This window comes from Muntiacus reevesi, chromosome 10 (assembly GCF_963930625.1).
Source record: "Muntiacus reevesi chromosome 10, mMunRee1.1, whole genome shotgun sequence".
In the NCBI taxonomy this organism is placed as follows: domain Eukaryota; kingdom Metazoa; phylum Chordata; class Mammalia; order Artiodactyla; family Cervidae; genus Muntiacus; species Muntiacus reevesi.
In genome coordinates this window covers 75,451,478-75,475,217 of record NC_089258.1, presented here as the reverse complement: position 1 = coordinate 75,475,217, position 23,740 = coordinate 75,451,478, and the positions used below count along the sequence as shown (strand labels likewise).

At 38.3% G+C, this 23,740-nt stretch overlaps 1 protein-coding gene across 1 annotated transcript in view; it reads left to right on the top strand.

Annotated features, from left to right (window-relative positions):
- Positions 1-23,740, top strand: part of LOC136176387 (A disintegrin and metallopeptidase domain 3-like) — a 143,244-nt gene that overhangs the window by 89,802 nt on the left and 29,702 nt on the right. The window contains exons 17-20 of the mRNA XM_065946538.1: positions 7,053-7,139; positions 12,311-12,434; positions 15,149-15,311; positions 22,047-22,091. Coding sequence (XP_065802610.1) covers positions 7,053-7,139; positions 12,311-12,434; positions 15,149-15,311; positions 22,047-22,091 — 419 coding nt within the window. The remainder of the gene's footprint in view (positions 1-7,052; positions 7,140-12,310; positions 12,435-15,148; positions 15,312-22,046; positions 22,092-23,740) is intronic.

Below are 23,740 nucleotides of genomic sequence, written 5' to 3'. Positions count from 1 at the left end.
CATGAATCACAGCAGAATCCTCTATGACCCACCTCCCAGAATATTGGAAATAAAAGCAAACATAAACAAATGAGACCTAATTAAACTGAAACTCTTTTGCACAACAAAAGAAACTATAAGAAAGGTGAAAAGACAGCCCTCAGAGAAATAATAGCAAATGAAGTAACAGGCAAAGGATTAATCTCAAAAATATACAAGCAACACCTGCAGCTCAATTCCAGAAAAATAAAAGACCCAGTCAAAAAATGGGTCAAAGAACTAAACAGACATTTCTCCAAAGAAGACATACAGATGGCTAACAAACACATGCAAAGATGCTCAACATCACTCATTATCAGAGAAATGCAAATCAAAACCACAATGAGGTACCATTACACTCCAGTCAGGATGGCTGCTATCCAAAAGTCTACAAGCAATAAATGCTGGAGAGGGTGTGGAGAAAAGGGAACCCTCTTACACTGTTGGTGGGAATGCAAACTAGTACAGCCACAATGGTGAACAGTGTGGAGATTCCTTAAAAAACTGGAAATAGAACTGCCATATGACCCAGCAATCCCAGTTCTGGGCATACACACCAAGGAAACCAGATCTGAAAGAGACACGTGCACCCCAATGTTCATCGCAGCACTGTTTATAATAGCCAGGACACGGAAGCAACCTAGATGCCCATCAGCAGACGAATGTATAAGAAAGCTGTGGTACATGTACACCATGGAATATTACTCAGCCGTTAAAGAGAATTCATTTGAATCAGTTCTAATGAGATGGATGAAACTGGAGCCCATTATACAGAGTGAAGTAAGCCAGAAAGATAAAGAACATTACAGCACACAAACACATATATATGAAATTTAGAAAGATGGTAATGATAACCCTATATGCAAAACAGAAAAAGAGACACAGAAGTACAGAACAGACTTTTGAACTCTGTGGGAGAAGGCGAGGGTGGGATGTTTCAAGAGAACAGCATGTATATTATCTATAGTGAAACAGATCACAAGCCCAGGTTGAATGCATGAGACAAGTGATCGGGCCTGGTTCACTGGGAACACCCAGAGGAATCGGGTGGAGAGGGAAGTGGGAGGGGGATCGGGATGGGGAATACATGTAACTCCATGGCTGATTCATGTCAATGTATGACAAACCCCAAAAAAATAAAAAATAATAAATAAATAAAACTCAGCATTCAGAAAACAAAGGTCACGGCATCTGGTCCCATCACTTCATGCCAAATAACTGGGTAAATAATGGAAACAGTGACAAGCTTAGTTTCTTGGGCTCCAAATAACTGTGGACAGTCACTGCAGCCATGAAATTAAAAGACACTTGCTTCTTGAAGAAAACTCGTGATTACCCTACAGAGGGTATTAAAAGCAGAAACATCACTTTGCCAACAAAGGTCCATCTAGTCAAGGCTATGATTTTCCTGGTAGTCATGTAGGGATGTGAGAATTGGGCCATAAAGAAGGCTGAGGACCAAAGAGTTGATGCTTTCAAACTGTGATGCCGAAGAAGACTCTTGAGAGTCCTTTGGACTGCAAGGAGTTCAAGCCAGTCAATCCTGAGGGAAGTCAACCCTGAATATACATTGGAAGAGCTGATGCTGAAGCTGAAGTTCCAATACTTTGGCCACCTGGTGGGCAGAGCCAACTCATTGGAAAAGACCCAGATGCTGGGAAAGATTGAAGGCAGAAGGGGAAGGGGCAATCAGAAGATGAGATAGTTGAATGGCATCACCAACTCAACGGACATGGACAAACTCCTAGAAATAGTGAAAGACAGGGAAGCCTGGCGTGCTGCAGTCCATGGGGTCATAAAAAGGTGGACACAACTTAGCGACTGAAAAAACAATCTCTCCTGTACCACATTATTATACAGTACCCACTGTCATCCCCTGTCACAATTTGTTTTTTATAAAATGAAATCTTTTTGTTATGTCTAAGTAGAAAAAGCAGAACTATAGTCAAGAAGGTGTTTTTTTTTTTTTTTTTTTTCTCACTTGAGTGGAACACAAACATCAAAACAAGTAACATGAGTAAGCTGGTGCAAATGATTTTGCATGCTTGATTTGGATATTTTGAGTATGTCAGCTGCCTCCCGCATGGTATAACATTGCTTGTTCTCAGTTAATGTCTTGATTTGATTGCTATCAACTTCAACTGGTCTACCAGACCATGGAGCATTGCCCATCAAGAAATCTCCAGCACGAAATTTTGCAAATCACACTTGGATTTATCAGTACACAGCACTTTCTCCATACATTGTACAAATGTTTGAACAAAACGTTCCTGGAGCCATCTTATGGAAAAAGTCAAATGAATATAGTTGTCAACCCAGTAGTTTTGTTCTAAGATACTGCTGGTTTGCCACACATTTTTTTTCCCCTTACCGGCTTCATCAGAGCACTTTCAGTGAATTAGCAAGCTTATGTTTGTTTTTTGTTTACCAGTCAGTTCAGTTGCTCAATTCAGTCGCTCACTCGTGTCTGACTCCTTGCGACTCCATGAACCGCAGCATGCCAGGCCTCCCTGTCCATCACCAACTCCCAGAGTCCACCTAAACCCATGTCCACTGAGTCCGTGATGCCATCCAACCATCTCATCCTCGGTCGTCCCCTTCTCTTTCTGCCTTCAAACAGCTGCTCAGTCGTGTCCAACTCTTTGTGACCCCATGGACTGCAGCAAGCCAGGATTCCCTGTCCATCACCAACTCCTGGTGCTTGCTCAAACTCATGTCCATTGAAGCACCATGAGATGGTGCCATCCAACCATCTCATCCTCTGTGATCCCCTTCTCCTCCTGCCTTCAGTATTTCCCAACATCAGGGTCTTTTCCAATGAGTCAGTTCTTCACATCAGGCGGCCAAACTATTTCAGTTTCAGCTTCAGCATCAGTCCTTCCAATGAATATTCAGGACTGATTTCTTTTAGGATGGACTGGGTTGATATCCTTACTGTCCAAGGGACTCTCAAGAGTCTCACCAACACCACAGTTCAAAAGCATCAATTCTCGGCACACAGCTTTCTTTATAGTCCATCTTTCACATCCTGGAATGTTAGGTCCATGAATCAAGGCAAATTGAAAGTGGTCAAACAGGAGATGACAAGAGTGAACATCAACATTCTAGGAATCAGCGAACTAAGATGGACTTCAATGGGTGAATTTAACTCAGATGACCATTATATCTACTACCATGGGTAGGAATCCCTTAGAAGAAATGAAGTAGCCATCAGAGTCAACAAAAGAGTCTGAAATACAGTACTTGGATGCAATCTCAAAAACTGCAGAATGATCTCTGTTCGTTTCCAAGGCAAACCATTCAATATCATGGTAATCCAAGTATCTGCCCTGACCAGTAGCACTGAAGAAGCTGAAGCTAAACAGTTCTATGAAGACCTACAAGACCTTCCAGAGCTAACACCCAAAAAAGATGTCCTTTTCATTTTAGGGGACTGGAATGCAAAAGTAGGAATCAAGAAACACCTGGAGTAACAGGCAAATTTGACCTTGGAGTACAGAATGAATCAGGGTAAAGGCTAATAGAGTTCTGCCAAGAAAACGCACTAGTCATAGAAAACACCCTCTTCAACCAGCACAAGAGAAGATGCAACACACGGACATCACCAGATGGTAGATACCGAAATCATATTGATTACATACTTTGCAGTCAAAGATGGAGAAGCTCTATACAGTCAGCAAAAACAAGACCAGGAGCTGACTGTGGCTCAGATCTTGAACTTCTTATTGCCAAATTCAGATTGAAATCAAAGAAAGTGGAGAAAACTACTAGACCATTCAGGTATGACCTAAATCAAATCCCTTATGACTATACAGTGGTAGTGAGAGTTAAGGGACTAGATCTGATAGAGTGCCTGATGAACTAAGGACGGAGCTTTGTGACATTGTACAGGAGATAGGAATCAAGATCATCCCCAAGAGTAAGAAATGCAAAAAAGCAAAATGTTTGTCTGAGGAGGCCTTACAAATCACTGTGAACACAAAGGAAGTGAATAGGAAAGGAGAAAAGGAAAGATATACCCATTTGAATGTAGAGTTCCAAAGAATTTCAAGGAGAGATAAGAAAGCCATTCTCAGCGATCAATGCAAAGAAATAGAGGAAAACAATAGAATGGGAAAGACTAGAAATCTCGTCAAGAAAATTAGAGATACTAAGGGAACATTTTATGCAAAGATGGGCTCAATAAAGGACAGAAATGGTAGGGAGTTAACAGAAGCCAAAGATATTAAGAAGAGGTGGCAAAAATACACAGAAGAACTAAACAAAAAAGATCTTCATGACCCAGATAATCACAATGGTGTCATCACTCACCTAGAGCCAGACATCCTGGAATATGAAGTCAAGTGGGCCTTAGGAAGGATCACTACGAACAAAGCTAGTGAAGGTGATGGAATTCCAGATGAGCTATTTAAAATCCCAGAAGATGATGCTATGAAAGTGCTACAGTCAATATGCCAGCAAATTTGGAAAACTCAGCAGTGGCCATAGGACTGGAAAAGGTCAGTTTTCATTCCAATCCCTAAAAAGGCAATCCCAAAGAATGCTCAAACTACTGCACAGTTGCACTCATCTCACAGGCTAGTAAAGTAATGTGCAACATTCTCCAAGTCAGGCTTCAGCAATAAGTGAACCGTGAACTTCCAGATGTTCAAACTGGTTCTAAAAAGGCAGAGGAACCAGAAATCAAATTGCCAGCATCCTCTGGATCATTTTAAAAGCAAGTGAGTTCCAGAAAAACATCAACTTTTGCTTTATTTACTATGCCAAAGCCTTTGACTGTGTGGATCACAATAAACTGTGGAAAATTCTGAAAGAGTTGGGAATACCAGATCACCTGACCTACAACTTGAGAAATCTGTATGCAGGTCAGGAAGCAACAGTTAGAACTAGACATGGAACAGCAGAATGGTTCCAAATAGGAAAAGGAGTACATAAAAGCTGTATATTGTCACCCTGCTTATTTAACTTACATGCAGAGTACATCATGAGAAATGCTGGACAGGAGGAAGCACAAGCTGGATTCAAGATTACTGGGAGAAATATCAACAACTTCAGATATGCAGATGACACCACCCTGATGGCAGAAAGTGAAGAAGAACTAAAGGGCCTCTTGATGAAAGTGAATGAGGAGAGTGAAAAATTTGGCCTAAAGCTCAACATTCAGAAAACTAAGATCAGGGCATCTGATCCCATCACTTCATGGCAAATAGATGGGGAAACAGTGGAAACCATGGCTGACTTGATTTTTGGGGGCTCCAAAATCACTGCAGATGGTGATTGCAGCCAGGAAATTAAAAGACGCTTTCTCCTTGGAAAGGAAAATTATGGCCAACCTAGACAGCATATTAAAAAGCAGAGACATTATTTTGCCAACAAAGATGCATCTAGTCAAAGCTATGATTTTTTCAGTAGTCATGTATGGATGTGAGATTTGGAGTATAAAGAAAGCTGAGCACCAAAGAATTGATGATTTTGAAATGTGGTGTTGGAGAAGACTTGTGAGGGTCCCTTGGACTGCAAGAGGTCCAACCAGTCCATCCTAAAGGAGATCAGTCCTGGGTGTTCATTGGAAGGACTGATGTTGAAGCTGAAACTCCAATACTTTGGCCACCTGATGCGAAGAGCTGACTCATTGGAAAAGACGGTGATGCTGGGAACGATTGAGTGCAGGAGGAGAAGGTGACGACAGAGGATGAGATGGTTGGATGGCATCACAGACTCAGTAGACATGGGTTTGTCTGGACTCTGGGAGTTGGTGATGGACACGGAGGCCTGGCGTGCTGCAGTTCATGGGGTCGCAAAGAGTTGCACATGACTGAGTGACTGAACTGAACACTTCCTACATGACTACTGTAAAATCCGTAGTTTTGATTAGACGGACCTTTGCCCATATATTTACTTACAAATAGTGATAGAAAATAATGAATGTTTTAGACTTCATCACATGTTAGATATTCTGAAAGATAACTGAGAAAAGTGTGCAGATAATCTTAGATGTCCCCCAGAGTATTCAAATTAAAGTAAAATTTTGATAGAGGAATATTAACTTGCAGTCTACATCAAAATCAGGTTAAATAAATAACTAAAACACAAATTTGCATTTAGTGAGAATTTACTATGTCCCAAACTACTTTTGTTCCTTTATGTGTAATAAGTTATTTCATCCTCATAACCTATAACTTCGGTATAATTTCTATTTCAAAGTCAAGGTTAGATAAACTGAGGTATGAGGATAACATTGCTTTTGTAAAAGAAAAGGAATACTTTAGTAAAGTTAGAAGAATGTAAAAAGGACTGGTTGAAGCACTGGTATTGAGCATTGATCAGTGGGCTCTATGATTAAAGAAGTTCTTGCGCTGAATATTGGTTCTGTCAGTCAGTGGTGGCATGACCTAAAAAGTGTACATTTAGTTCTCATCAAATATAAAGTGTGGATAAAAATATCTCCCTCTCAGGGTCAATGTGAGCATATATATAAAAATGCATAGAAAGTGCAAAGGCCCGTTACAAATGCTAATTACAATTTGGCTTGTTTTGTTCTTATACCAGCTATAATTTTTGGCTTCATAATTTCTATGCCTTGTAGAAAAGACATAGAAAAGTTCTGTGTTTTCAGGTATTTCAAGAATGTTGTCTACTTTTATTGAGGAGACAAATTAGAGAAAACCTCTATGGCACTTGAAAAGCACTGAATGGACATTTCTTGTATTGTATTTTATTTTTAAAATCCCTTTCCACATTAAAATAAAAACCTCCTATAACATACCAAATTACAATACTTTAATAATTTTCATTGACTATTAGTAAACTCACAAGTCTGCTCCTTCAAGGGAAGCAATATCTTATTGTAAAAACTTGATATTTGATAAAGTAATAATGTACCATTTTGACTTCCAGTTTTTTATTAGAATGAGTAGATGTTATGAAACTCAAATTCATCCTAAGTATATATCACATTGTATATCTAATTTCTTATACGAAGTACAGTTAATGAATTCCTGACTTTAAAGTTGTTGGTTGCTTTATCATTTTAGTTTTGTTACGGTGGCAGTTGTCGTGACCTCTCTCAATACAGTCAGTTTCAAAGTTGCAACCCAAATATCAAATGCAGAGGACATGGGGTATGTAATTGTTACTCTATTTTATGTATAGTTTTAAAATACATATCATAACACTTTCCAGGATAATAATAAGTTTCAGAATTATGGATGTGGAAATTTCTTTAAAAATTTCAGTTAAATGTAGAAATCAAATTTCATTATTTATACCTGTGTGAACGTTCTATGTATTCTTTCAGATCATTAGACACTTCATGAGCTAAAAACTTTTAAACTTTGTACAAAAAGGCAATATTAAACATAAGCTATTATAATGTTACATAGAGACTGCATAATTTTGGAAATAGATATATTTAGTGTTACATGTATATCAATTCAGTTCCGATCAGTCACTCAGTCGTGTCCAACTCTTTGGGACCCCAAGAACTGCAGCACGCCAGGCCTCCCTGTCCATCACCAACTCCCAGAGTTCACTCAAACTCATATCCATTGAGTCAGTGATGCCATGCAACCATCTCACCCTCTGTCATCACCTTCACCTCCCACGTTCAATCTTTCCTAGCAACTGGGTCTTTTCCAGTTAATCAGTTCTTCACAACAGGTGACCAAAATATCAGAGTTTCAGCTCCAGCATCAGTTCTTCCAATGAACATTCAGTACTAATTTCCTTTAGAATGAAATGGTTGGATCTCTTTGCAGTCCAAGGGACTCTCAAGAGTCTTCTCCAACACCACAGTTCAAAAGCATCAATTCTTCAGCACTCAGCTTTCTTTGTAGTCCAACTCTCATATGCATACATGACCACTGAAAAAACCATAGCTTTGACTAGATGCATCTTTGTTGGCAAAGTAATGTCTCTGCTTTTTAATATGCTGTCTAGGTTGGTCATAACTTTTCTTCCAAGAAGCAAGCATCTTTTAATTTCATGGCTGCTGTCACCATCTGCAGTGATTTTGGAGTCCCCCAAAAATAGTCTGTCACTGTTTCCACTGATTCCCCATCTATTTGCCATGAAGTGATGGGACCAGAGGCCATCATCTTAGTTTTCTGAATGTTGAGTTTTAAGCGAAATTTTTCACTCTCCTTTTTCACTTTCATCAAGAGTCTCTTTAGTTCTTTTTGCTTTCTGCCATAAGTGTGGTGTCATCTGCATGTCTGAGGTTATTGATATTTCTCTTGGCAATATTGACTCCAGCTTGTGCTTCATCCAGTTCAGCATTTCTCATGAGGTACACTGCATATAAGTTAAGTAAGCAGGGTGACAATATACAGCCTTGACATACTCCTTTCCTGACTTAGAACCTGTGTGTTGTTCCATGTCCATTTCTAACTGTTGCTGTATTGACCTGCATACAGTTTTCTTAGGGGGCAGGTCAGCTGTTCTGGTATTCCCATCTCTTTCAGAATTTTCCTCAGTTTATTGTGATCCACACAGTCAAAGACATTAGCATAGTCAATAAAGCAAAAGTAAATGTTTTTCTGGAACTCTCTTGCTTTTTCCGTGATTCAACAGATGTTGGTAATTTGATCTCTGATTCCTCTTCTTTTCTAAATCGAGCTTGAACTTTTGGAAGTTCACAGTTCATTTACTGTTGAAGCCTGACTTGGGGCATTTTGAGCATTACTTTGTTAGCATGTGAGATAAGTGCAATTATGTGGTAGTTTGAGCATTCTTTGGCATTGCCTTTCTTTGGGGTTGGAATGAAAACTGACCTTTTCCAGTCCTATGGCCACTGCTGAGTTTTCCAAATTTGCTGGCATATTGACTGTAGCACTTTCATAGCATCATCTTCCGGGATTTTAAATAGCTCGTCTGTAATTCCATCGCCTTCACTAGCTGTGTTCGTAGTGATGCTTCCTGAGGCCCACTTGACTTCACATTCCAGGATGTCTGGTTCTAGGTGAGTGGTCACACCATCATGATTATCTGGGTCATGAAGTTTTTTTTGCAAGGTTCTTCTGTATATTCTTGCCACCTCTTCTTAATGTCTTCTGCTTCTGTTAGGTCCATACCATTTCTTTCCTTTATTGTGCCCATCTTTGCATGATTATTTCCTTTCATTTCTCTAATTGTCTTGAAGAGATCTCTAGTCTTTCCCATTCTGTTGTTTTCCTCTGTTTCTTTGCACTGATCACTGAGAAAGGCTTTCTTATCTCTCCTTGATATTCTTTGGAACTCTGCATTCAAATGGATATATCTTTCCCTTTCTCCTTTGCCTTTAGCTTCTCTTCTTTTCTCAGCTATTTGTAAGGCCTCCTCAGACAGCCATTTTGCCCTTTTGAATTTCTTTTTCTTGGGGATGATTTTGAACACTGCCTCCTTTACAATATCATGAACCTTCATCCACAGTTCTTCAGGCACTCTGCATATCAAATCTAATCCCTTCAATCTATTTGTCTCTTCCCCTGTATAGTCATAAGGGATTTGATTTAGGTCATACCTGAATGGTCTAATAATTTTCTCCAGTTTCTTCAATATCAGTCTGAATTTGACAATAAGGAGCTCATGATCTCAGCCACAGTCAACTTCCGGTCTTGTTTTTGCTGACTGTATAGAGCTTCTCCATCTTTGACTGCAATGACTCTAATCAATCTGGTTTTGGTATTGACCATCTGGTGATATCCATATGTAGAATCTTCTCTTGTGGTGTTGGAAGAGGGAGTTTGCTATGACCAGTGCCTGCTCTTTGCAAAACTCTGTTAGTCTTTGTCCTGCTTCATTCTGCTTCATTCCAAGGCCGGATTTTCTCATTACTCCAGGTATTTCTTGACTTCTTACTTTTGCTTTCCTGTCCCTATAATGAAAACAGCATCTTTTTTCGGTATTAGTTCTAGAAGGTCCTGTAGGTCTTCATAGAACTGTTCAACTTCTGCTTCTTCAGCATTACTGGTTGGGGTATATACTTCGATTACTCTGATACTGAATGGTTTGCATTGGAAACGAACAGAGATCATTCTGCTGTTTTTGAGACTGCATCCAAGTACTGCATTTCAGACTCTTTTGTTGGCTATGATGGCTACTCCATTCCTTCTAAGGGATTCTTGGCCACAGTAGTAGATATAATGGTCATCTGAGTTAAATGCACACATTCCAGTCCATTTTCATTCACTGTTTCCTAAAATATCGACGTTCCCTCTTGCCATCTCCTGTTTGGCCACTTCCAATTTGCCTTGATTCATGGACCTAATATTCCAAGTTCTTATGCAGTATTACTCTTTATAGCATCGGACTTTACTTCCATCACCAGTCACATCTACAACTGGGTATTGCTTTTGCTTTGGCTCCATCTCTTCATTCTTTCTGGAGTTAGTATATACATGTATATATTTATACATAAATGTAAATACTGCTTATAATTGAATGCATGACTCTGATGCTGGGAAAGATTGTGAAGGCAGAAAGAGAAGGGGATGACAGAGGATGAGATGGTTGGATGGCATCACCAACTCAATGGACAAGAGTTTGAGCAAGCTCCAGGTATTTGTGAAGGACAGAGAAGCCTGGTGTGTTTCAGTCCATGAGGTTGGACACGAGTGAGTGACTGAACTGACCTGAATTGAACTGATAACTGCTATATACTAAATACTCACAAACTTTATTTCTATTACACATTACTCACAATCTAATATATTTTTGACAACAGAGTTCCTTGTCCATTGAAATCTGTCTCAGATCAGTGACTTCAATTTATTCTTCTCTATGGTTCTTTTGTATTTGAAGTAATTCACTGATGACTTTTGGATAATATTGAATTTTTATTTAACTGTTGTAAATAGTGGTACAGTGGACACTGTTGTACGTTCACCTTGCAGAGTTATTTAATTTCATAAATTGATTGCCTTGAGATCTGATGGGCCAAATATATGCATAATTTGAATTTAATAAATATTGCATGTCTTTAGGAAATACTATATCGGTTTTTCTTCACCTACCAGTAGTGAAAACATTTCTTCAAATTCAGGCCAGATGAGCTTCTTAGTTTACTAATATCTTCTCACATGCTAAATTTATTGCTAATTTGCATTTTTAAATTAATAGTAGAGTTTCAGTGTGTCTGATCACATTTTCCATTGGCACTTTTATTTGTCTATCCATTGTGAAATCATCACCTGAATTATAGAAATTCTGTGTCCTATTTAAGATTTTCTAAGCATGCATTTAGCTTTAAAATGGTAGGTAGTATCTCCCATTATCTTGATGCTTCATACTTTCTATAGTAATCCTGGAGAAATTGACCTGTCTGTGTGTCTTGTATCAAAATTTACCTCCTTTTTACACACCCTATTATTTACAATTTCTTTTATGTTCCATTCCCTTATTATTTAATTTCAATTTAATTTTGCCTGAACTTACCCCTAGATTACCTATTCTGCTTCTGACCCATCTTTTGATTCACCCATAAGGTCATATCTGTAAATATATTCTAGCCTTCCTCTGCTGTGCTGTGCTATGCTTAGTTGCTCGGTCATGTCCGACTCTTTGTGACCCCATGGACCATAGCCTGCCAGTCTCCTGTGTACTTGGGGATTATCCAGGCAAGAATACTGGAGTGAGTTGCCATGCCCTCCTCCAGGGGATCTTCGCAACCTAGGGATCGAACCCGGGTCTGCCACATTGCAGGCCAAATTCTTTACCATCTGAGCTACAAGGGAAGTCCAAGAATACTGGAATGGGTAGCCTATCCCTTCTCCAGGGGATCCTCCCAATCCAAAAACTGAACTGGAATCTTCTGCATTGCAGGTGTATTCTTCACTAGCTGAGCTACCAAGGAAACCCCCTAGCCTTCCTATTTTCTAGCAAAATCGATTTTTCCAACTGCACCTGAATAAGTAAACTTTGCCCTTTAGTTTTCTCCCCGTGTTTTGTAAAAGTTGACTCTTACAACAGTTTTATAAAATATCTGGCACAATTCATAAAAAATTCAACTCCTGCTATAATTTTTAGCTTCATAATTTCTCTGTCTTTTTAGAAGAGACAGGTGTATCAAGAATGTTGTCTACTTTTATTGAAGACATAAATTAGAGAAACCCTCTGTAGCATTTAAAAAGCATTGAATGGACATTTCTTGCCTTGCATTTTATTTTATAATTATTTTCCACATTGAAATAAAAACAGTCTGTAACATACCAAATTGCATTACTTTAATCATTTGCTTTGACTCACAATCAATACTAATCCATTTAATTTTTATATGACATAAAAAATGGTCTTCTTTATTTTGGTTTCATTCCAGGTTTGCAATTCTCGCTTAAATTGTCACTGTGATGCTGGATATGTGCCCCCAGATTGTTCGCAAACACCCTCATCACCAGGAGGAAGTATCGATGATGGATTTTGGAACATAGATGAAGATACATGTTAGTAACTAAATGACTGCTCCAACAGAGTCTTCTGTATCCTTACAGCCCCACTGTCTATGTGGCTATTAAGCAGTGAGCATGTGGAAAATGCAATCAAGGAACTAACATTTTCATTTTATTTTACCTAATTACAAGTAAACGGTCACTTTGTAGTGCTATTATGTATAGCACAGCTATAGATTATGTTGTCAATCAAAATGTTGTATGTGCTTTTAATTCAAATCTAGCCATGAACATTTTAATGTGTCATGTTAATTTTAACCATGGTTTCCCAGATTTTTTTATTTATACAGCAGTTTTCTAGATTTGTTGCTGTTCAGTCACTAAGTTACATTTGACTCTTAGGCGATCCCATCAACTACATCACTGCCAGCCTTCCCTGTCCTTCACTAGCTCCTAGAGTTTGCTCACATTCATGTCCACTGAGTCAGTAATGGCATCCAACCATCTCATCTTTTGTCGCCCCCTTCTCCTCTTGCCTTCAATCTTTCCCAGTATCAGATCTTTTCCAACAAGTAGGCTCTTCACATCAGGAGGCCAAAGTATTGCAACTTTAGCATCAGTCCTTCCAGTGAATATTCAGGGTTGATTTCCTTTAGGATTGACTGGTTTGATCTCCTTGCTGTCCAAGAGACTTTCAAGAGTCTCCTCCAGCACCACAACTCAAAAGCATCAATTCTTCAGCACTCAGCCATCTTTAAGGTCCAACTCTCATATCTGTACATGACTAATGGAAAAACAATTGTCTTGACTAGATGTACCTTTGTCCGCAAATTGATGTCTCTGCTTTTTAATACCCTGTCTAGGTGTGTCATAACTTTCCTTCCAAGGATCAAGTATCTTTTAATCTCATGGCTGCTGTCACCATCCCCAGTGATTTTGGAGCCCAAAGAAAGAAAATCTGTCACTGTTACCACTTTTTCCCCTTCTATTTGGCATGAAGTGATAAGCCCAGATGCCATGATCTTTGTTATCTGAATGTTGAGCTTTAAGCCAACTTTTTCACTGTCATCAAGAGGTTCATTAGTTCCTCTTCACTTTCTGCTGTCGGAGTGGTATCATCTGCATAGGTGAGGTTGTTGATATTTCCTCCAGCGAGAGATTCTTGCTTCCAACTTGTGACTCATCCAGCCAAGCATTTTGCATGATGTACTCTGCATATACGTTAAAAGCTTTTTTTTTTCTTTTTTGCTTGTTTAATATTAAAGGCTAGTATTTAAAATGTCATGCTACACAAGGGAAAATAAAGTTTGGATCCATATACAAAAGTTTTTAAAAACCAGATGCTTTTAAATTTATTTTTTAATTGGAGTATAATTGCTTTCCAATATTGTGTTAGTTTCTGCTGTACAACAATATGAGTCAGCTATAAGTATACATATATCCCTTCCCTCTTGAGCTTCCCTCTCATCTCCACACCTCTACGTCATCACAGAGGCCCGAGCTGAGCTTTCTGTGATATATGGCAGCTTGGAAAATTATTTTGAATCAACATATAATTGGATTGCACCTGTGTTTCAGTGGCACAGATTCTTTTGTCGTTTTGAGAGGGCATTAAATTTGTTTACACTTAATATCATGAGGTGGCGCAGTGGTAAAGAATCCACCTGCCAATGCAAGAGATGCAAGAGAGGTGGGTTCAATCTGTGAGAGGGGAAGATCCACTAAGAAGGGAATGGCAACCCACTCTAGTTTTCTTGTCTGAAAAATTCAATGGACAAAAGAACCTGGCAAGCTACTGTCCATGGGGTCGCAAAGATTTAGACAATTGAGTGACAGAGCATGCCCATGAATACACACAATATCATCATAATTGGTTTGGTGGTAATTTTGATTGCTTGGTTTATATGTGTTTTTTTTTTATTTTAATTTTCTGGTTTATTCCTTTTGCTTATTTGGACCAATTGGCCATAGATTTACTTTTGTAGTTTTATGCAATATCTTTATAACAGCAAGAGGAATATCAATTTTTTTAAATTAATGCGATAAAAATTAAAGCAATATCACTTTATACATTTGTTATGTAAATTTAACCTAATCTATTACTACTCTTTCTTTTTAATTAGCCTTAGTTATATCTGTAATTTTCACTAAATAATTTTTAAAACATTTCTTTTTTTGGTCTTAAATACTAGTCTTTAATTTTACACAAAGCAGTGCAAAATAAGGCAGTTCCCCAAAGGGTGACTTGGAACTAGAAAATCCATGCTGAGAGTGAGAGTATTAGTGTTAGTTGCTAAGTCATGCCTGACTTTTTGCAACCCCATGGAGCCTGCCAGGTTCCTGTGTCCATGGGATTTCCTCGGCAAGAATATTGGAGTGGGTAGCCATTCCTTTCTCCAGGGGAGCTCTGTTTTGTTTTTTTTTTTTTCTCTATTTTTTAAATAAAGGAATCAGTTAGGTGGTAGTATCAATCCAATATATTCTAAATAGCAGTGCAATATGATAGGAATATGATAGTATAATAGAATGAAATGCATTAGAATGTAGCAAATAAATATTAAATATACATATAAAGATTAAATTACAAATATTTAAGGGAAATATATAATGCACTTTGGGGTATAGTCACAGAAGTTTGGGAAGCACTTTTAAGTTTAAATTTATTTGTTCTATGATTATATTATTTAAATTCCAAACTTTTATAATTCAAATTGCTAAAATGATTTATATCACCTTTCAAAAGTTAAAAGATATTGTTATGTCTTCAGCTAAAACTGCAGGCTTGATAAAACGACGTGGTGCCTCTCAAAAAAATAACCTTATGATCAGTCTCTACGTTTTCCTACCTTTCTGCATTTTAACTGCTATCATTGCTCTTAAATGGAATAAAATGAAGATATTTTGGAACAAAGAGGGAACAATAAGTGGGGAGTAAGTAAACACTTTTTTAATATTTAATATTTGAAAGGCTTTATGAGAAAATACAAATGTTATTCAGAATATTATAAATAGGAACTCGTGGCTCAGAGGTTAAAGCATGTGCCTGCAACGCGAGAGACCTGGGTTTGATCCCTGGGTCGGGAAGATCCCCTGGATAAGGAAATGGCAACTCACTCCAGTATTCTCGCCTGGAGAATCCCATGGATGGAGGAGCCTGGTGGGCTACAGTCCACGGGGTCGCAAAGAGTCGGACACGACTGAGCGACTTCACTTTCACTTTCACTATGGATTGGCTTAATGCCTGTGTCTGTGTGTGCCTGTGCTTGTGTTCTTGGTCTCTCAGTCGTGCCTAACACTTTGGGGCCTCATGGACTGTAGCCCGCACAGGCTCCTCTTTCCATGGGGATTCTCCTGGCAGGAATACTGGAGTGATTTGCCATGCCCTCCTGCAGGGTATCTTCCCAACCCAGAGAACTGAACAGGGGCCTCCAGCACCAAGGGCTTCCCTTGTGGCTCAGCAGGTAAAGAATCCGCCTGCAATGCGGGAGACCTGGGTTTGATCCCTGGGTTGGGAAGATCCCCTGGAGAAGGGAAAGGTTCCAGGACTCTGGCCTGGAAAATTCCATTAACTGTATAGGCCATGGGGTCGCAAACAGTCGGTGTGATTCAGTCAAGTGACTGAGCGACTTTCACTTTCACTCCTGCACTTCAGGCAGATTCTTTACCATTTGAGCCACCAGATGATGGCTTATAAGTCACTTATAATGCTTAAAATTCTACCAAATGTTTAGAAATATACCAGATCTTTTTTTCAAACTTTAGGCACATGGATATCCTTCATGTTCATATAGGCCCAGGAACAACTGAATTTACTCAGTAAATCCTCAGTATCTTTCTAGTAGAAAGTCATGTTGGCGATAATTGCTTTTGAGGGTTCTGTCTGCTTCCTAAGCAACCCCATTTTCCTTCTCTCAACCTTTGGTAGTGCCAAGAAGCTAGAAAATGCTGGAAGGTAAAAGACTTCCAGAAAAACAATTTCTGCTTTATTGACTATGCCAAAGCTTTTGACAGTATGGATCACAATAAACTGTGGAAAATTCCTAAAGAGATAGGAATACCAGACCACCTGACCTGCCTCTTGAGAAATCTGTATGCAGGTCAGGAAACAACAGTTAGAACTGAATATGGAACAACAAATTTTACCAAATAGGAAAAGGAGTATGTCAAGGTTGCATATCGTCACCATGCTTATTTAATTTATATGCACAGTACATCATGAGAAATGCTGGGCTGGATGAAGCTCAAGCTGGAATCAAGATTGCCAGGAGAAATAATAACCACATTGATGCAGATGACACCACCCTTATGGCAGAAAGCGAAGAAGAACAAAAGAGCCTCTTGATGAAACTGAAAGAGGAGAGTGGAAAAGTTGGCTTAAAACTGAACATTCAGAAAACTAAGATCATGGCATCTAGTCCCATCACTTCAAGGGAAATAGATGGGGAAACAGTGTCAGACCTTATTTTTCTGAGCTCCAGAATCACTGCAGATGGTGATTGCAGCCATGAAGTTAAAAGACACTTACGCCTTGGGAAGAAAGTTATAACCAATCTAGACAGCATATTAAAAAGCAGAGACATTACTTTACCAACAAAGGTCCATCTAGTCAAGGTTATGATTTTTTCAGGAGTCATGTATGTATGTGAGAGTTGGACTATAAAGAAAGCTGAGTGCCAAAGAATGGATGCTTTTGAACTGTGGTGTTGGAGAAGACTCTTGAGAGTCCCTTGGATTGCAAGGAGATCCAACCAGTCCATTCTACAGGAGATCAGCCCTGAGTGTTCATTGGAAGGACTGATGTTGAAGCTGAAACTCCAATAGTTTGGCCAACTAATGCAAAGAGCTGACTCATTTGAAAAGACCTTGATGCTAGGAAAGATTGGGGGTGGGAAGAGAAGGGGATGACAGAGGATGAGATGGTTGGATGACATCACGTACTCAATGGACATGAGTTTGGGTAAACCCCAGGAATTGGTGATGGACAGAGAGGCCTGACATGCTGCAGTGCATGGGGTTGCAAAGAGTCGGACATGACTGAGCGACTGAACTGAACTGAACTGAATGATGAATAGAGACGGGGCAGCACAGAATATGGGACCGGAGACAATAAATTGAGATGGAGCGGCATAGACTATATGGGGCCAGTGACGATGAGTTGGAATTGGTGATGGACAGGGAAGCCTAGCGTGCTGCAGTCCATGGAGTCGCAAAGATTCGAACACGACTGAGTGGCTGAACTAAACTGAATGATGATGAATAGAGATGGGGCAGCATAGAATATGGGGAAGGTGAGAAAATATAAGATCACAAAGAGTAAGGGAAAGCACATATGAAGGACATGGCCTATGTTACACGAAATTAACATTGCTCATGTGTCTCTGAAATTAGAGTTAAGGTACTTGCGCAGTTTTTCCTTATTTTACGACAGAATTTAATTCCCTTTTAAAAATGAGGTATAATTACCACATATGATATTAGTTTCATGTGTATAATACTTTGTATATAATGTAAAATGATCATAGTAAGTCTAGTTAACATTTGTTACATATTGCAAATTTTTGATTTTTCTTCCGATGAGGTGTTTTAAGATCTACTCTTTTAGAAAGTTTCATATATGCAGTTAGTTATTATTGACTATAGTCAGCATGCTGTCCATTACATCCCCATGACATTTATTTTTTAATTAGAAGTTGTACCTTTTGAACTTATTTACCCATTTTGTTCATCCCCACTGCAATTCATTACATATGGCAACCACCAATCTGTTCTCTGTATCTATGTGGTTTTTGTTTGTTTGTTTTTGTTTTTTTAGATCTACATATAAATGGGATCGAACATTGTCTTTCTCTGTCTGAACTTATTTCACATTCATACAGCTTTTTTTTTACTGTAGCACAAGTATAGTTCACAATTCGCTTAGTAAATATTTAGGAAGACGAGAATGCAGAAGTAAGTGTAAAGAAGTGGGTCTCATTTCTCCATAGTAAAGTAAATCATTTTTGTTTCTCATATGTTTATCAGAGATAAAATGTTATAAAATTTCTATCAGCACTTCTGCTTACCAAGTAAGTTAATCTTAGTTATGAACATGTTAGCAGCAACCAATAAATTCAGGGCAGTATTCTGCATGATTCATATGGACATTTATATAATCATTCACTTGTTATAAATGGATTTTTTTAATGATATTTGGCATAAGTCTTCCTGGGCTCTTATTTAAGATACCTTTGAAAAATCTGAATAGTTGCAAAGCTGAACCTAACTTCTGGAGGAAATGGTATACTTAGATGTCACTGACCATAAATGACAAGATCTGCCTAAGTTTTAAGAGCATCAGTCAATTGTTTCAGGGCTGCAAGGGCAGGAAACGATGTCGGGCTGAAACACAAAAGGGTAGTAAGGAACAGGATGCTTGTGAACCTGGTCATTCTCTCCGTCACCCAAAGGCTTTGATGACTGACATCATCTCTTCTTGTCTACGTCCATTCTCTCCAAAATAACTGCTCTGCTTCAAATGGCCCAGAGTACTGCTCTCAACCATTCTAGTTTCATTTTCAAGTAAAAATCCCAATAATCTCTCAAAACCAGTACCTGTTGGTTCAGTTCAGTTCAGTTCAGTCACTCAATCGTGTCCGACTCTTTGCAACCCCATGAATCGCAGCATGCCAAGCCTCCCTGTCCATCACCAACTTCCAGAGTTTATGCAATCTCATGTCCATCGTGTCGGTGATGCCATCCAGCCATCTCATCTTCTGTTGTCCCCTTCTCCTCCTGCCCCTAATCCCTCCCAGCATCAGGGTCTTTTCCAATGAGTCAGCTCTTCACATCAGGTGGCCAAAGTATTGGAGTTTCAGCTTCAGCATCAGTCCTTCTGATGAACACCCAGGACTGATCTCCTTTATGATGGACTGGTTGGGTCTCCTTGCAGTCCAAGGGACTCTCAAGAGTCTTCTCCAGCACCACAGTTCAAAAGCATCAATTTTTCCATGCTCAGCTTTCTGCATAGTCCAACTCTCACATCCATACATGACTACTGGAAAAACCATAGCCTTGACTAGATGGACCTTTGTTGGCAAAGTAATGTCTCTACTTTTTAATATGCTGTCTAGGTTGGTCATAACTTTCCTTCCCAGCAGTAAGCATCTTTTAATTTCATGACTACAATCATCATCTGCAGTGATTTTGGAGCCCCCAAAAATAAAGTCTGACACTGTTTCCACTGTTTCCCCATCTATTTCCCATGAAGTGATGGAACCGGATGCCATAATCTTAGTTTTCTGAATGTTGAGCTTTAAGCCAATTTTTTCACTCTCTTTTTTCACTTTCATCAAGAGGCTTTTTAGTTCCTCTTCACTTTCTGCCATAAGGGTGGTGTCATCTGCATATCTGAGTTTATTGCTATTTCTCCAGGCAATCTTGATTCCAGTTTGTGCTTCTTCCAGCCCAGCGTTTCTCATGATGTACTCTGCATATAAATTAAATAAGCAGGGTGACAATATACAGCCTTGACATATTCCTTTTCCTATTTGGAACCAGTCTGTTGTTCCATGTCCAGTTCTAGCTGTTGCTTCCTAACCTGCATATAGGCTTCTCAAGAGGCAGGTCAGATGGTCTGGTATTCCCTTCCATTTCAGAATTTTCCACAGTTTATCATTTAGATTAGAGACATCAAGAGACAGAAATAAATAGCTGTGCAAGTATATCTAATTTAAACAAGTGTCCTGTTGGGATTTATAACCCCAAGTTAGATGTTGAAACCTGATTTTTACCATCTGTAGCCAAAGAATTGTAGCCATTACAAGGAAACTTTACACCATAATATTACTCTTCAACAAGAACTGAGTGTATAGGAGCCAAAGGAAAAATGGAGGCTGTGTGAATACTACAAAGTGTAAACAGACATAACTGAAAGGGAGGCCTCAGTAAGGAGCTCATTAACAGAAGCGAGATAACTATTCACATAGTTGTTTGATAGAAATAATATAATTGAAGTCATGATAACTTAAGAATTCATGTGTAAACTGTTTTTAACTTTGGAGAAGCATTATCATAGATATTTTAATATTTCATCCTGCCTTTCATGTTGATAATGTAGAGAAGAGTAATAGATGGACTAAATTTTGAAATTTTTAAAATGCTTAACATTTTGTTTTTAACTTTTTATTTTATGTTGGAGTATAGCAGATTAGCAATGCTGTAATAGTTTCAGCTAGACAGCAAAGGGACTCGGCCATACATATGCATGTGTCTATTCTCCCCCAAACTCCCCTCCCATCCAGGCTGCCACATCACATTGAGCAGAGCTCAATGTACTATACAGTAGGACCTACTTGGTTATCCATTTTAAATACAACAGTGTGTACATATCCATCCCAAATTCCCTATCTGGGCTTTCCCCTCATCCTTCCCCCCTGGAAGCCATAAGTTTGCTCTCTAAGTCTGTAAGACTGCATCTGTTTGTAAATAAGTTCATTTAGACACTGAACTTAAAGGATGTCATACAATATTTTTCCTTCTCTGTCTGACTTACTTCACATAAGATGACAATCTCTAGGTCCATCCAACATGCTGCAAATTGTTTAATTTCTTTCTTTTTGATGGCTGAGTAAAATATTCCATTGTATGTATGTTCCACATTTCCTTTATCGGTTCTTCTGTTGATGTATGTTAAGGTTGTATCCATATCTTTGCTGTTGTAAATAGTGCTACAAGGAAAAATATCTGCAAATCAATCAGTGTGAAGTACCACACTAACAAAGTGAAGAATAAAAGCCATATGATCATCTCAGTATATGCCACAAAAGCTTTCGACAAACTCAACACTATTTATGAAAAAAAACTCTCCAGAAAGTGGGGATAGAGGGAACATACCTCAAAATAATAAAGACCATATATGAAAAACCTACAGCTAACATCATACACAGCGGTTAAAAGCTGAAAGCCTTTCCTCTAAGATCAGGAAGAAGAAAAGGATGTCCACTGTCACCACTTTTATTCAACAGTTTTGGAAGTTCTAGCTATGGCAATCAGAGAAGAAAAAGAAATAAAGGGAATCTTAATTGGAAAGCAAGAAGTTAAACTGTCGCTGTTTGCAGATGACCTGATGCTCTACATAGAAGATCTTAAAGATGCTATGACAAAACTACTAGAGCTCATCAATGAATTTGTTAAAGTTGCAAGTTGCAAAGTTAATACACAGAAATCTCTTGCATTTATATACACTAACAATGAAAGATCAGAAAGAAAAATTCAAGAAAAAATTTAATTGACTATCACATCACAAAAATAAAATACCTAAGAATAAACCTATCTAAGGAGAAAAATGACCTATACTCCTTAAACTATAAGATGCTCGTGAAAGAAATTGAAGAAAACAGAAACAGATGTAAAGACATACCATGTTTATGAATTGGAAAAGTCAATAATAAATTAGATAATTCTTTAAATTATTCACAAAAATAAGTTTAACATATTTAAAAGTTAGGCTACCATTGGTAAATATACACCAGTAGGATATATGATCCCTGAATGGGATATAGGAAGAAAAGTGGATATTGGTACATATTAACTGAGTAATTAGTAAAATCTAGGTGTTTTTGTTTTCTTGAGTCTATTTAAGATTACAGTGCTTCCTAACCTTAAAACAATTCCATTTCTTTCATTCAGATCTCCATCAGAAATCAGCAGTAGTAACAGCAATCAGTCTTACAGGTAAAGGTGAAGTAAAATAATCAAATTATTAATAAAATTATATAATTCACTAAATATTTTAAAAATATTTTAACAGTACTTCAGTATAGGAAATATATTATTTCCATTTATTGTTTCCAATTATTTCATCATTTTGATATCCAGTCATTACTATCATATACTAAAAGAAAGACTAAAACAAAGCATTTGGTGTTGATATTACTTTATACTTCTATAGAAATATTTCATGTTACCTCACATTATCCAGATTCATTAGCCCCAATTTTTGTAAAAAAAAAAAATGACTTTAAAGAGATTTTAAGTGCATTCTTAAAATATTTATGAGCAATCATGTATTTGTTTGGTGTATTTAAGACACCAATCTGTGTCAACAAATTGTCTAAATGAGAGTTTTATACACATTGTCTCCCAACACTTGTATTTCTTCCTCATTAACTCCCTGGATATTGGTCTCCTTATTTTAGAAATAAGAAAACAGATATAAAGAATGTAAGTAATTCCCCACGTGTATAGAATGGTAGTAAGTTTTTGAGTTTAAGATAATCAGACTCCAGGGTTGAGACTCTTAAAAGTGAAAGTGTTAGTCACTCAGTTGTGTCCAACTCTTTGCAACCCCATGGACTGTAGCCTGCCAGGCTCCTCTGTCCTTGGAAATCTCCAGGCAAGAAATCTCCCCTGCAGGGAAGGGGTAGCCATTTCCTTCTCCAGGGTATTCCCTACCCAGGGATCAAGTTCAGGTCTCCTGCATTATAGGTGGATTCTTTACCATCTAAACCACCAGCAAAGTCCTGAAACTCTTAAGAACTCCACAACTTTGCCACATATTTTCTGATATAAGACTGGGAATGGGAATGGTATTTACGTTTACTGAGGACCCAGTAGATGCCAGGCAAATGCTAAAATGCACTCACTCTCCAAGGCAGAAGAATAATTCTTTATAAGATGAGATAAAGAAGGCTTTGGTATATTGTGTTCATATTCCTAAATCAAATGCATAAAGAAATCATGATATATGATATTTCACATATTAGACATCACTGGGAGAAAACGAAAAAAATCAGAAACTCTTCTAAGAATGAGATCACAAGTTCATCTCTTTACTTACCTGCCATATGTGACCATGATGGAGAATAAAGTCAGTGGATCTCTATTTCCTTTTCTGCCACCAAAGAAAATATTTATAACTCGTATCCTCAATGTAAAGTACTCTTATTTCTGCCTAGAGTAGCCTCTACCTCTTCTCTCAGCAAGTTATTAAAAGCCCACATCTTAGGTGACGATTTTGGCTCTTGGCTGTCTTCCTCTCATGTCCTACAATCGGCATTTTGTCATGATGCTGAGTGCCTTCACCTGCACTTCTCACCCACACAACTTCACTCATTTTCTCCTAGAGCGATACACTGAGTTCTCCATCTCCTGGATTGTTTTTCCAACTCTTAAGTCATAGCTTCAATCTCATGCTTTCATTTGCATTTTTTCCCTGTTTCTCACAGTCCTCTGATGCCAGCTGTACTTTATGGTTATATTAAGGACTTGCCTCCAGAATTTGACACATTCATTCCATACACATATTTTATAAGTTGATTGTAAAGTGTGCTGAAAGGTAATTCATTAAATGGAAAAGATGAGAGAAGGAGGAACTGGGGAGC